The 13,711-nt window shown below is 36.1% G+C and overlaps 1 protein-coding gene across 8 annotated transcripts in view; it reads right to left on the reverse strand.

Moving 5' to 3' along the window:
- The window catches only part of LOC121322937 (rho guanine nucleotide exchange factor 4-like), a 157,717-nt gene that overhangs the window by 15,078 nt on the left and 128,928 nt on the right, over positions 1–13,711 (reverse strand). For 6 of the 8 annotated variants that reach the window (XM_041263571.1, XM_041263578.1, XM_041263573.1 and 3 more), the window contains one exon: positions 4,681–4,820. In XM_041263571.1, the coding sequence (XP_041119505.1) occupies positions 4,681–4,820 (140 nt within the window). Of the gene's footprint in view, positions 1–1,272; positions 2,102–3,036; positions 3,096–4,680; positions 4,821–13,711 lie in introns of those variants that run through there. The other 2 variants (XM_041263577.1, XM_041263576.1) reach the window with 2 other exon arrangements.

Raw genomic sequence — 13,711 nt, forward strand, 5'->3', positions numbered from 1 at the left:
TAATAATAATAATAATAATAATAATAATCTTTATTTTTATATAGTGCCTTTCATAGTGGACCACCATCACAAAGACTTTTTATCGCGCACAGTACCTGAAAGGTTAGGGTAATGTGCGATCAGTGTATTAGAGTCCCTATTTTTTTTTTTTTTTTTAATGGGGACCCTAATAACACCATTGTAATACAATTATAATACTATTTTTATACCCTACAGAAACCTAGTAGAACCATTTCCACATGGCAGCACAATGGATTCGCAAGAAATATTACATAGTTTTTTGGAAATGGAAGCAGACTGGTGCTGATTTGATACAATGGGACTGCAGTAGACTACCCTGTGAATTGGTCTACATTGCTGTGACAAAATGTGTGATAACATTCTATCAATGCCTTGTTCGATTTTAGCTGCCCTTAGTACAAGACTGTTGCATTACAAATGGAGATCCTTTTTCAAATTAAAGACCCTGGAAAGTTCTTATGTTTCTGCCTTGACTGTGTTATGGGGTGCAATACCCATAAATGTAGAACCAAACAGTTTAAATAGTTGAAAGCGTGTGACACTAATGAAGCTTATTGAGTTGAAGGTAAATCAGGTAAAATGGCAATTGTTGCTGTTTAAATCTCTTTGCAATAGAATTGTTCTCTTTTTTCTCTGTCAGTTAGGTTTAAATTAAATGTAAGATGATTACTATAATCCACAACAATAACAGTCACATGTTTAGTCTCATCGAGGATGAGCAATCTCATCTACATTTTACAGTGAGGTTTCTGCTTGATTATTGTATCATGCAAACACCCTGGCTCACGTGCAGGCAGCTGTGACTCCATACAACCTGACTGCTTAGAACAACCTCCATACAAGCTGAACACAGCCACATAGGCACACGTTAACCTCCCTGCCACTTCCATGCACTAAATTCAATAACTCACCAAATGCTGCTGTGCTTCTAACCTTTTTCCATTATTAAAAAGAAACTTCTCCTTGTACATTTTTTTCAGGTTCAATCTTGGTCACTTTACAGCCCCACAGCTGCTGCACATTGGGTTACACTGATGTCCCTTTAATTCAACAAGAAGGTTCCAGAGCATCCCTTGGTGTTCTATGGCTGGTACTGGAGCATAGGAAATCCTATATCTGTAATTCTTCTAACCCACTTTCCTAAAATGTCCTTTATTGAGGTGATGGCACCAGGGGCAGCCTGCTGTGCAGTGTCGACTAATGACTGGCATCCACCAAAGCAGTTGTAACCAGCTGTTTCCAGTACTGTACCTGCGGTCCCAACTCCCAGGTCCAGAATCCCATCCATGCACCCAAACAGGACACTGCAGCCCAGGTGTAGTTTAGTGGAAGGCCAGTAGAAACATCAGCACCACATTGATGAAGATCAGCAGCACCATGATCACAAAGACCACTACCTTCTGAGTGTCGGGGTTCAGGTTACAGCTCAGGAAAGCATTCTTCAAGCTCAACCTCTGCCTTGCTCTGTCCGATCCCTGAGCCATGCTTTCTCAGCTACCCCCCGCGTGTGGGAAAAGATCAAGAACTGTTGCTGCCTCTGTGAGATGAGTGAGCTCCTGTGGGGTCTATGCCTGCCGTGAATCCCTTGCTGTTAGGGGGAGAGGTCTATCTGTTTCAGCATGTCTCTTAATTAATGCTCTCTCTCTCTCTCTCTCTCTCTCTCTCTCTCTCTCTCTCTCTCTCTCTCTCTCTCTCAGCTTTGTAATGCTGTGCTGGAACGGATGTTGTTTCTTATTTGAGTAAAATGCTTTTTTTTTTTTGCTTTTTTTGCTTTTTTTAAAGAACTAAACAAAAATGGTGGAGAGAATGCTTTATCCTGCACAGCCTTCTATCTAGCTCGACAGCGTCTCTTTCCAGCCAATCAGGCAGCTGTGTTCGACACCGTATCCTGGATACCAGTGTCACCAGGCTAGCATCAGCAACGCAGGAGAGCACAGAGGGGGAGCCAGCAGGAGGATAAATTATAACAGTTATTAAAAGCTATGTGTCTGGCACCAGATAGCTATTTATTGGCAATGCTGATTCAAGCTGTGCTGCCCATGCATTTTTCTGGCAACTCTTTTTTTTAAGGTTTATTCATTTCCTGGATTCTTTTTCCCAGCTGACCCCACAGAGTGGTACGTCCAAAGATCTCTCTGGCTGCTCTAATTACGATCTGAATTAGTACTTTGTTGGTAATATGATTTAACGATCATTGGAATTGAAGTCACAGCCAAGTGACCTTTGATTGTCTGCCACTTCTTTAACAGAGGTATCAATCGCACTGTTCATAACACAAGAATTATAGATACATTAGAAACCTCTGCTGTCGGTAGGCTGTAGAAACAGCTTGGGCAGCGACAACTGTTGCTGATTCGATGTGTTTAAATGGTTCTGGAGTAATAATTGATAATTCCTTACAGAGCACATCATGTACAGTAAATTAGAAATGGAAATCTGCAAAAAAAAAAGGCTCTGAACACCTGCAAACTCAATATCAATTCACATCAAAGTACATACTATATCCCATTTTGAAACTGACTGCTCAAATTGTAATAACCTACCAAAACAAGGGCAGTTTTAAATTCCTGGTACACTGGCCACTACTAATTTCTAACCCTGACAAACAAACAAATCTCCCCACACAGGATTCACAGAAAAGCCTTACAATACCAGCAGAATTTCTTTCTTAAATCTGTGCAGTTGCATATATTAGTATTACCATTTTAGAACGATCAACAGAAATAACAAGGATTGCTCCAGTGAAAGCAGCGAGTACTACGTTTGTCATTTAACCCTTACCTGATCACACGTAACCACTACCTCATCTTCATGCAGTCAACAATAATATGATTTAGAACTGGGATTTTATGCATAGAAATGCATATCAACAATTTCAACAGAAAGCAGGCCTCATCCTCTGGTGTAATATGCAATAACTTCCCATGCAGTACAATACAAAAACTCAAGACTGGGGTGTCTTTTCCTCAATATTTAGAGTATGTACCATCCTCAGTTTTAAAACTCAGATCTCACCTGATTGCCCTGCTCTCAATGCCAGAAGATGCATCACCGCTGTATTTGAATTGTATAACAGTATCGAATCCTTTCAGGCTTGGTCTGCTTTGTGTATAAATAGCTTTTTGGATTTGCTGCCACCTGGAGGTTTTCACCGTAAACCAGTTTATGATCTCATCTAATTTACCATAAAATGAATTATCTATAAAATCTGGGTATAACAGAGAAAAATATTAAAAAAATAAGTAAAGTAATAACAACTAAGTGTATTCCATTGATCTATATGGTAGCAGATACAAATACCGCTGCAGTGGCTGAAATTGTTAAAAGAAAGGGGCACATGGGCGTCTCTAATTTAATACTCTTAAATTATCCTGGATTCCTGTGAAATCTGTCCAATGCTGCGTAGTTCCTATGAAAATCACCATTTCTCAAAGAATCGTGTAAACACACATACATTTTATTGCACAGCAAATGTTTGCTTTGCTGACGCACTGCCTGCCACATTTAGGAACATGGCAGCCTGTTAAGTGTGCTATCGGTAAATGCATCAACACATTGCAGATCTGTACGAAACTGTAAAGAAAATTATCAATATTGAATGTGACAGAGCTATTCTTTTAGCGTTAATAAATATCACGTTTAATCTTGAAATATCTATAAAATTATATTTTTTTTACAGTGAAAAAAATACAGCCCAGAATATTGTGTTTAGTGCTAATTCATTGCTTAAACTGCATGGATCGATTTAATAGAACCATTTTAATTGTATTACATAGTCATTTGGCTCAGTTTTTTGCCAAATAACAGCTATTTTTCACCATTTCATTTTTTTAAAGTAAACATTTAAAAAACATGACTCTAAAAATAAATATATATTTTGTCATGGAGATCCTATTGCAGTACTTTAAAAGAATAACGTGTGTGTGTGTGTGTGTGTGTGTGTGTGTGTGTGTGTGTGTGTGTGTGTGTGTGTGTGTGTATAATACTTTTAAAGTACTGCAATATGATCTATATAAATACATACATTTTCTTCCCTTTCATTAGCTATATTACCTTTTGCACTGCTGCTCTTATTGTGAGGTTGAACTTTTTGTGTAGCGCTGCAATATTTCAGAGCACCCTTCCATTTCATCTCAGGAAATTGCATCATTTTGCAGTGTTAAAGATGAAACACACTAAAGAAGCCTCTAGCTAAAATGTCTGGCTACTGATACCATGACTTGTCACAAGTAGCAACAATACTGATTCACTTTGGTGACTGGCTAACTTACACATATACTGCACAATGTATGTTAGTACTCTACCCTCCATTAAGCACTGAATAGTCGACTAGTTGAATATAAAAGGGACAGTCCTACTTATTGTCAATTAACCGCTTGGGAACTAATTGTGAAATGTTCAGTTTCAGATGGACAGCAGTGCAGTTGCAGTCCAGTCCCAAACAAATGACATTTTAGAACATTAAGAAATAGTTTTAAAAAGTTCCAAGCACTTTAAAAATGCAGTGACAAACAATACGATCACAAACAGAGCACCAGACATTATATACATGATGTATTAATATGGTGTTGACTAGCCGACCTATTTGACTATTTTTACACCATCATTTTCAATATACTGCAATGTATTTAATCAACAATCCCAATGCTGTTTTGTTACCTCGTTTATGGCCAGCTGCTCCCCTCCTCCTCCCGGGTGCCCAAAGCGGTGATTGGAGCTGTGGAAATCTTCATACAAATCCTCTTCACTGCCAACATCACCCACCAGCGCTGTCTTATCATGGGCTCCATCGGTGATCACTGCAAGACAGGACAGTATGAGAGCAGACGTTAATGTCAACAGCAACCACTTGATGCACTTCCTAGCCTCCACGTTCTCATACATAATCAAGCAGCAGTGTAATATTGCAGTCTTAGCAGTAACTGCAATGGGTCCCAATGGGTTCGTACTGTTTCTGGTGACTATCTTCCCACCAACGTAAACTACCAAGCTACTTAACTGTAATATTTGATACAATAACTGGTGTTGGAATAAATGACAAACAAATGCTAAATCAGATTAATTACGGAGACTTTTGAAAGGGGTGTCAATGCTAACTTATGCAAGCATATGAATTATATATGCACTGCTGTGCAAAAGTCTTACACATGTTGCATTTTTCTACTCTGAATCATTAAGAATTTACTCAAAGCCTCCACTGGCAGAAGGCACAGGTGTCATTGTCTATCAAATCAACACTACAAAGGTCACTCTTGAAATCAGGACTTAAAGGATATGTGAGGCACACCTGTGCCTTTTGCCAGTTCTGTTGTCAATTCAATTTTTTTCTTTTTTCTATTCTTTAAGGATATTATCTTCAAGTATTGTTCATCCTTGTTAGACAGCATTTTGGATCTTCCAGTCCTGGGTTTGTCAATTACAGATGATGTTTCAAGTGATGCAAGCTATTTCACGCAATGTAGCTCAAAGAGCAAGCTGCCCAGTTGTTCGATATGTTGTACATATCTTTATCAAGGGAGCATGTGTTTGAATCAAAACATTGAAGATATTTATAGGTTTTTGACTGCATGATAACAACCTGTTATTGTTTATATTCAAATCCTTGACTTCTTCAAAAAAACAATGCCTAATTGAATGCAATTTGATAAGACAAAATCTCTATACTGTAAGTAGTACTTATGGTTTTAAGAACTGAAAGTCTTAGGCCTACAATTGGTTTCAAGGATTAGTTAGTAATAATCCTGGACTTCATAGTTCAAGATCTGTAGTAATTGGGGTCTGTAACCCAGCTGTTATATTTTTTGTCCTATTGTACATAACTATTCCTAAAAGTTCAGCTATTCTCACAGTTTTATGAGAATGCAGCAATGCTAAATAAAGCTGTTACAGATAGTGGTACAAACATTAATTAGATCTCAATGCATTTTATTTGGAAGTGTTTTGTAAATAAAGGCTGCAAAATACAGTACAAAACCATCCAAGATGCTATTTCAGGACAAGATCTTTGATATTTGACACCACTGGAATTATTTTCTGGGCAAGAAATCAACTATGAGGACATCAAGGGAGAAGGACAGTGGACACCCAGCAATATTTAAAATGGGTAAGTACAATGTTATACGATGACTGTTATAACTATTAAACACCCAATAGTGCTGCATTTAGAAATACTGAAAGAAACTTAATAAATTCAATGACAAGCATTGTTTTTGTCTAGAAGTCTATTTCAATGTCTTAATTGAAAACATGTACAAGAGTTTTCTGGAAAATGTACTTGGAATATTGTTGATGTGGCTATAGTTACCAATACTATATAAAGTAAACCAAAGTAAACTGTGGATATATGTACGCTTCCATCCTGAATTGTCTGCCAGAATAGTGTGAGATGAGTTCTCTGTTTCTCTATTGAATTCCAGCTCCAGGGTTTGCACTGTTGATTTAGCCAATGAACACCTGAGGTGCCTATTTATTTATTTTTTTAAGTAATCTCTGAGTTCAAATTACAGCACAAAGTTCTTCACTGATAGCAAATCGGCTGATGGTTAGATGTGCCCAAGGCTTTCAAATGCTAATTGCCAGACTGCTATGGTAGTTCAAGCTTGGTTGCTTTCCAGAACAAACACTCCTTTGCATGTGGTTAAGATTTAAAGAAACACATTAGAATTCCCAAGCACATCAGAATATGTATTTAATTTCACCTGAACTGGGACATCAATCTCGCTCCATGGAAAGTCACACAAGCATAACAAGAACAGTCAGCATGTAAGCCAAAACCACATTTTGTGCAAGCACTGCTTTAATAACCTAACAAGAAGTTATCATAAGATATAACTATTGGGAGAGATTAATTAATAAATGGTGAATGACTGGAGTATTTCATGCCCATTTTACCTCACTTGTATAGAACTAACTTTTTATTGATATTACTGAATAGATAATCGTCTCTTCAAATATACATGCAAAATGTCCCAGATATTATTTCATAACTACAAATACATTGATGATATGAGTAGTTGTACTTTATATCAATTAAATACTTATTTAAACCACACAAATAAAACTACCAAAATTATAGGGTTTGTTAGGCACCAACACAATGTTCAATGCTCAGTTAAATCAATTTAGGTTTAGGATAGCCTACTGGTAGTTGCCCTTCCCTATAACTTGTGTTAAGTCCCTAAATGTGACTTTCTTGTAAAATATTTCTGCAGTGCCACTACGGTATGTACACGGACATGGTGACAGCAACTGCCTGGGTAACTTAAGAGAAGGAAAATGCACTACATAAAGAATGAAGACTCTCCCACTGGCAGCACAGTTACATTCTTTCTGTAAATCACTTGCCAATTAAAGTTATATGCTGTGCCTTCAGCAGTAAAAATCAATCAATATTTCTTCGGAATTTTTTATAGCAAAGGTTAAAAGGGCAATGTAGGGGGCTCATATACTTCACTGAAATAAAATATGTATGGTGGTCTCAGCCTTGTTCTCTGTAGAGATTGATCCACGCTGTCTAGTAGTATTTTCAAATTTGAGTTAACAAATACATGCTATTCTAATTGTGCTGGCTTTATAAGTAATGCGTGACTTCAAAGCTTTCCTACCAATTGATAGCCAGCCTGATGTTTGATCTGGAAAGCATAGCATTTAAAAATGCAGACTATATAGGATGTGTTTAAAGAACTGCACTGGAGGAAATTGTGTATATATCAGGTCTTGTAGGGTATGTGGTGCCGTGAAACCCAACCAAGTTAAATATATTCCCATGCTAACCACCCCATTTAAAATGAAAGCACTAAAGACAGAAGACATTTTAGTTCCAAGAAAAGAGTTGAATTGAACTGGGTGGTGAGTGATGAATATTTAATAATACAGTATAAGTCAGCATCTTAACCACAGCTCACAAGAGCCAGGTTTGTGGTGTTCCACTAGGATGTCTAACTAGTGGTGCTGAAGCTGCACAAGCAAGTGTCCTCTGTGGCTGCTCTCCAGGGTGCTGAAGTGATGTGTTTAGGCTCCTGAAGCTTATTTTTTATTTATTTATTAAACCATTTTAGGAGGTTAGTTTATTATAGAAAAAGCCAGGAGAGGTTTACATCAGTGTGTGTGTGTGTGTGTGTGTGTGTGTGTGTGTATATATATATATATATATATGATATAATATATAGTACTATATATATTATATAATATATATCTATATACTATAATATATATATATATCTATATAATATATATATCTAGACTATATGTGATTAGATTAGAAAGACACTGGAGAGGGTGCTGAAGATTTTGCAGTGGGTTATATAAATACAATTTGTAAGGCTGGAGATTAATACATTACTACATTAATAATACATTTCTCACCAATAATGACCTACACTTGGGAGCTCATGTATACCTTGCTTACAGTATAGCAGAAACACGTAGTAATCTAATCCTGTAGATGTGTTTGCTATTAAACACAAGTGCTCTTGGTTCTCAGTGAATTGAGACAAGTGGGCCATATGAACAAAGAGTAAGTTTAAAGTTTACAAATGACACAGCAGCCTCTGACCCTGTTGACAGGTTTCATGATATTTGAATGAAGAACTGTCTACTCAAACAAATATATTCTTCTAAAAGGTGAGTGATTTAGTGCAATATTTTTGGCATTAGTCAAAAATAAAAACATAAAAGTTAAAAAATTAGTTATGTAACATTCAAAAGCTGTAGGTAAGAGTTAAGGACAGTAAAACCTTTAACAATGTACAAGTCAAGAACGATCTTAAATGAATAAAATGCCCACCAAATCAAAACTCTATTTATTCATTTCTCAGAGTGCAGTCATATGGATGTCTGGATCAGCGTAGTTTACACGAGACAACATAAAAAATTCAGCCATGACTTTACTTGACTTTATTTGGGTTTTAATGCCAGCTTCTTTGAATAACAAGCTACAGTTTTCTCGTAAAGGGACATTCTTGTAAAATTACAAGTACACTGTATAGCACTTCTGGCCCTTTCCCAAATACAGTATTGACAACCTTTATTTAGTGCAGTCATACACAGTGAAAAGCTATCTGGCATCTAGCAGGGTGCTTTGTTTACGTCGTTAATAATGGAAGGTAAAGACAGTTATTAAGTGATTTTGTAAGCAACTATGTAGCTTTGAATTTTGGTAGACACATTTTGTCTACATATCTGCGTTCGTTGTGACTAGTGAAAACTGAAACTCTCAATGATATATATTGAAACTTTGGTATAGTTGGACATATCACTGAGAAGACGACAAAGATTATCTATAATATTAGCTATATATTTAATATATCCTATATAATATATATATATTATATATATATTATATATGCCATATATATATATATATATATATATATATTATATATATATATATATATATATATATATATAGCCACTCCCTCTTTAATTGGGATTTTACCAAGCAAACAGTGGCATCAGATGGCTGTAATTTTTATAATAAATGTGGTCAATTTGATCTTTTTAGCTTTCTTTTAAAATTGTAAAAGGGGTATGGTCATATAGTGATGTACCTAGAAGTGAACATGTGACTATGAGAATTCTACAAAGTGAGTTAATAAAACCCTAGAGCACTGCCCACCTGATTTTGGAATCTCTAGACTAGCCAAGTAAAATGTATGATTCTACTTCTGACCTAGAGGGCCACCAGGGGTCAGGCCCACCTAAACCTAGTGAGTCTCTATACATCTTCTGACTTAAGAAAATCAGGTTTACAACTGCTATTCCCCTAAACTCTGCAGCACTTCTCCACAGCACCAGATAGATGGTATGTGGTGCTGTGGATTCTGTGAAAGTATACCTTTTAAGACCTACTTGATTGATTGAGTTGTGACAGATGAATTGTTTGAATTATCATAAAATGTCTGTAAAGCACTTTGAAATAGATGTAATGTGTTACAAGTACCATCCCTTAAAATGTTTATTGTTTATTGCAGTTTTCCCATGGTTATACTATGCATTTACCATGTTTTGTTCTATGCTTCAACATGCCTCTGGGCTTTACAGCACTCAACTGAGATTTACCATGGCTTTACTGTTATTTATTACACTCTGCTAGGTTTTTACTATGGGAAGTTTTTATAAGCAATGTTGTTGGTGTCACTGATGTTCAGAAGTGATTTAGGAAATTCAGCACCAGCCTGTGACATTGCTATTGAAGCCCAGCATATATAGCCTCTTTGCCTTTACCTAGCACTTGTTTCTATAAAGCAAGGACTTGACTTTTTCACTACAAGCAAAATTATCTGCACAAACTCACACTAGCTGAGTGTAGATCTAATTTTTAATGAGAGATTTCCTGTATTGTTTGCCTATATAGTACGCTTATTTTAAAAAATGTCACTGTTACATTCATCGTATGGCAAATCTAATCCATTTATAAACCATCAATTTGGTTTCTCAAAATCTGAAAATGCAGCATGTAGAAAACAAGCAATGTAACAAAAATTGTAGTGTAACAAAGTGTGTCTTCTCTCAGCTGCATTATTTAAGTTGCTTGGATTTCTCAGTACCGCATACTGTACAAGACCTGACATATACACACAGGTATTATTATTATTATTGTTTATTTAGCAATCGTCTTTATCCAAGGCGACCTACAGAGTTTAGGGTGTGTGAACTATGCATCAGCTACAGAGTGGCTAGCAACAACATCTCACCTGAAAGACGGAGCACAAGGAGGTTAAGTGATTTGCTCACAGTCACACAGTGAGAGTGCCAGGATTTGAAACGAGGACCTCCAGGTTAGAAGCTCTTTTCTTTAACCACTGGACCACATAGCCTCCTCCAGTTTCAGCCATTGATGTTCTTCAAACACTTCTTATACAGTAGATTGCACACATATATGCTATGATTTTTGGATTAGACAGTAGGCTGCTATATATTCTTTGGAAAGCTTTCAACTATTGGACACTGCTGAGGAACAGACTAGCCTATGACAGGACTGAAAGTTGTGAAAATATAATTGACAGGTATATGACTGGTGTTTTTACCATTCGCATATACATTTCTCACTCCATCCTGTCAAATTCCAAAGTTGTAGTTATTTTTAGCTGTAATTATTTTTAGACAACATGGAATGTATTGTTGCCGCCAATATTTTGGTTAATAAGCCTTTCTACTTTACAATCTAAACATATTGTAAGTGAAGGATCTTAACGAACCTAACCAGGGCTGCAGATAAAACAATATCATATAATTTTACCTTCTAGCTATTGCTAATGTTAAGAAACCAATTACCGCAACTCTTAAACCCTGAACTGCAACTCCAGTACACATTTGAAGCTCTGATACGTTAGCTCAGAATGTACTAAAGTAAAGTATTGAATAAATATTAAATAATTTTATTTAATTTGCATTCTTTAACCCTTCCAGTCTTGAATAATTTGTATCGAACTGAAGAATTAAGTGGTTTACATATATTTCTACACTACCTCAGACTGGGACCAATGTGGTTTTCGATGGTATAACAATGTTAACCTTGAGGTCCTGCCAAGACTGACAAACATTATTCTTTATAGATAATTCATTTTTCTAAGGTTCCTTTAGTACTTCCACTTTCCTTACCTGTAACCTTTGTCTGACACTTAAACATAGCTGAAATGTTTCCTTTCATCGAGTCCAGTTTATTTTATGATTCATTAATTTTCAGTTGGGGTTCCTTTATTAAAACCATCCTGCTATATAAAAAAAAAAGCTTAAGAATCTCTGGCATAAGCTGCTCCAAGTGTTCGAGTTTCATTTAAAACATTTGAATTTAACCCATGAATAAGATTTCAAACGTACCAAGGAGGAAGAATGGAGGTTCTTGTTGAATACCACTTGCTGTCTAATGCTTGCTTTGCTTCCCTAATTAATAAGAGTTAAATTTAGAACCTGTTATTGATGAAGCAACAAGCAGCAAGGGCATGTCGGCACACAGAATCAGATATTTAGGGGGTCAGGGGGCCCATTCTTCAATGGAAGATTTTTAAAACTGAACCGTTGAGAACTTTTTAAAGCTTTACAGAGACATCTCCCAGCAATTATATTTCTCAGCACTGAATATTGATTATCTTTATAATCTGTTTAACATTTTAATGAAATTATGAATATCTGAAAGCCAATTAACACAACCATAATACAAGACTAGTCAATCCAGTCAAGTGATTGAAGGGAGTTTTTTTTTTTTAATTGGCTAAGCTGAAATTATATTTCCTATTCACATTTTACATGCTGTATATATCTCCAAAACACATCCTTAAAGAAATAACCCTTACTGACTGGGGCTAGAAATAAATACTGGATATCGCCATGGTTTTAAATCCAGAATGATCAATGATGGCACACCTGCAACCATACACACAAGCACATTTGCAAAGAGAAACAGAAAGGATTTTTTAAATGTTGCTTTAAATTTTCAGGTCACAAAGAAAATCAGAAACTTCGACAGAGGCATATACACAGTTTGTCATGTTTGCCACACAGGCATACACAGCAGAAAATTAACTTTTCTTCTTTGCTGACTTAGGCTGGCAATAACTGCCGGGGATAATAGAGCAAAACGTGGCTCACTAGGAGCCAATCTTCTCTTCTGACAGGACTCACTGCCTCTGCCTGAACACAACTCATGATAAACCCCACATAAGAAGTCACAGCCTGAGCTATATATTCATGTCTCTCCATATATTAAAAAAAAAACACTTGCCTGCTAGTTGAAATATGTTTTTTATGACCAGCACTTCAACTTGTATACAGTTACACCATGGGTATCAAATTCAAGAAGACAATTACAAGTGTTCTTGGAGTGCCACAGCTCTCAAAAATTTTAATACACGCACAAAAAAAAATAAAAAAATAATAATAATAATTCTTAAAACATTTAATATATGGACAAAAACTAATTGAATAGCCCCAAGGCAATTGAAAAGGGACGTGTTGTCTCAATACATGAGCTTGTTTGGGTTTGGTATATATTAAGTCTATTTACAATAAATTAATGAGTGCACTTTGTTAAGCAAAAAAATACTATTTGTCAAACATGCAAACATCATTGACACTGACAACGCAAGCAGGTCTGTACTGAAGTATAAGAGAGCACTGAGGTGTTATTGATGTGCTTTGGTGAACCTGTCAAGCAAATTGTGATGAAACTTGTTATGGACATTCATTAGCACTTGAGAGCATCTGGATCTACGTTAGGGTCCATTTATTCAAGGTTTCTGGCTTATGTTGATTAGGTTCATACAGTACAGTATTGTAAAAACAGGTAATGTTTTTCTATCTGGATATTTATTCCTTTAATCTGTTCAATCGACTGTTCCTTGTTGTTGTGAAGAAGCACTTTGTATCCTTTTTCTTTTTCAGTCAACACGTACCATACTGGTGACCTTTTCAAACTCAGAAGAAGCACACCTGTGGTCATGATAAAGCTTCCAGAATCATATTTAAACTGTACATTGTCCCTTGTAACTGACTCGCGCATACAAATGAGACTTCCACCCACTTTAGTTACTGCTGTTCATAATATAAACCGAAAATACAATTCTAATTTTAGATTCCTGTTAAAATTTCTCCAAAGTTTACAAATTATTTAAATAGATAAATAACCGAGTGACCCCTGAGACAAATCGTCGTCAACATTACAAAATAAAAAAGGCAACATAATCAGACACAT

Source organism: Polyodon spathula, chromosome 11 (assembly GCF_017654505.1).
Source record: "Polyodon spathula isolate WHYD16114869_AA chromosome 11, ASM1765450v1, whole genome shotgun sequence".
Lineage (NCBI taxonomy): Eukaryota > Metazoa > Chordata > Actinopteri > Acipenseriformes > Polyodontidae > Polyodon > Polyodon spathula.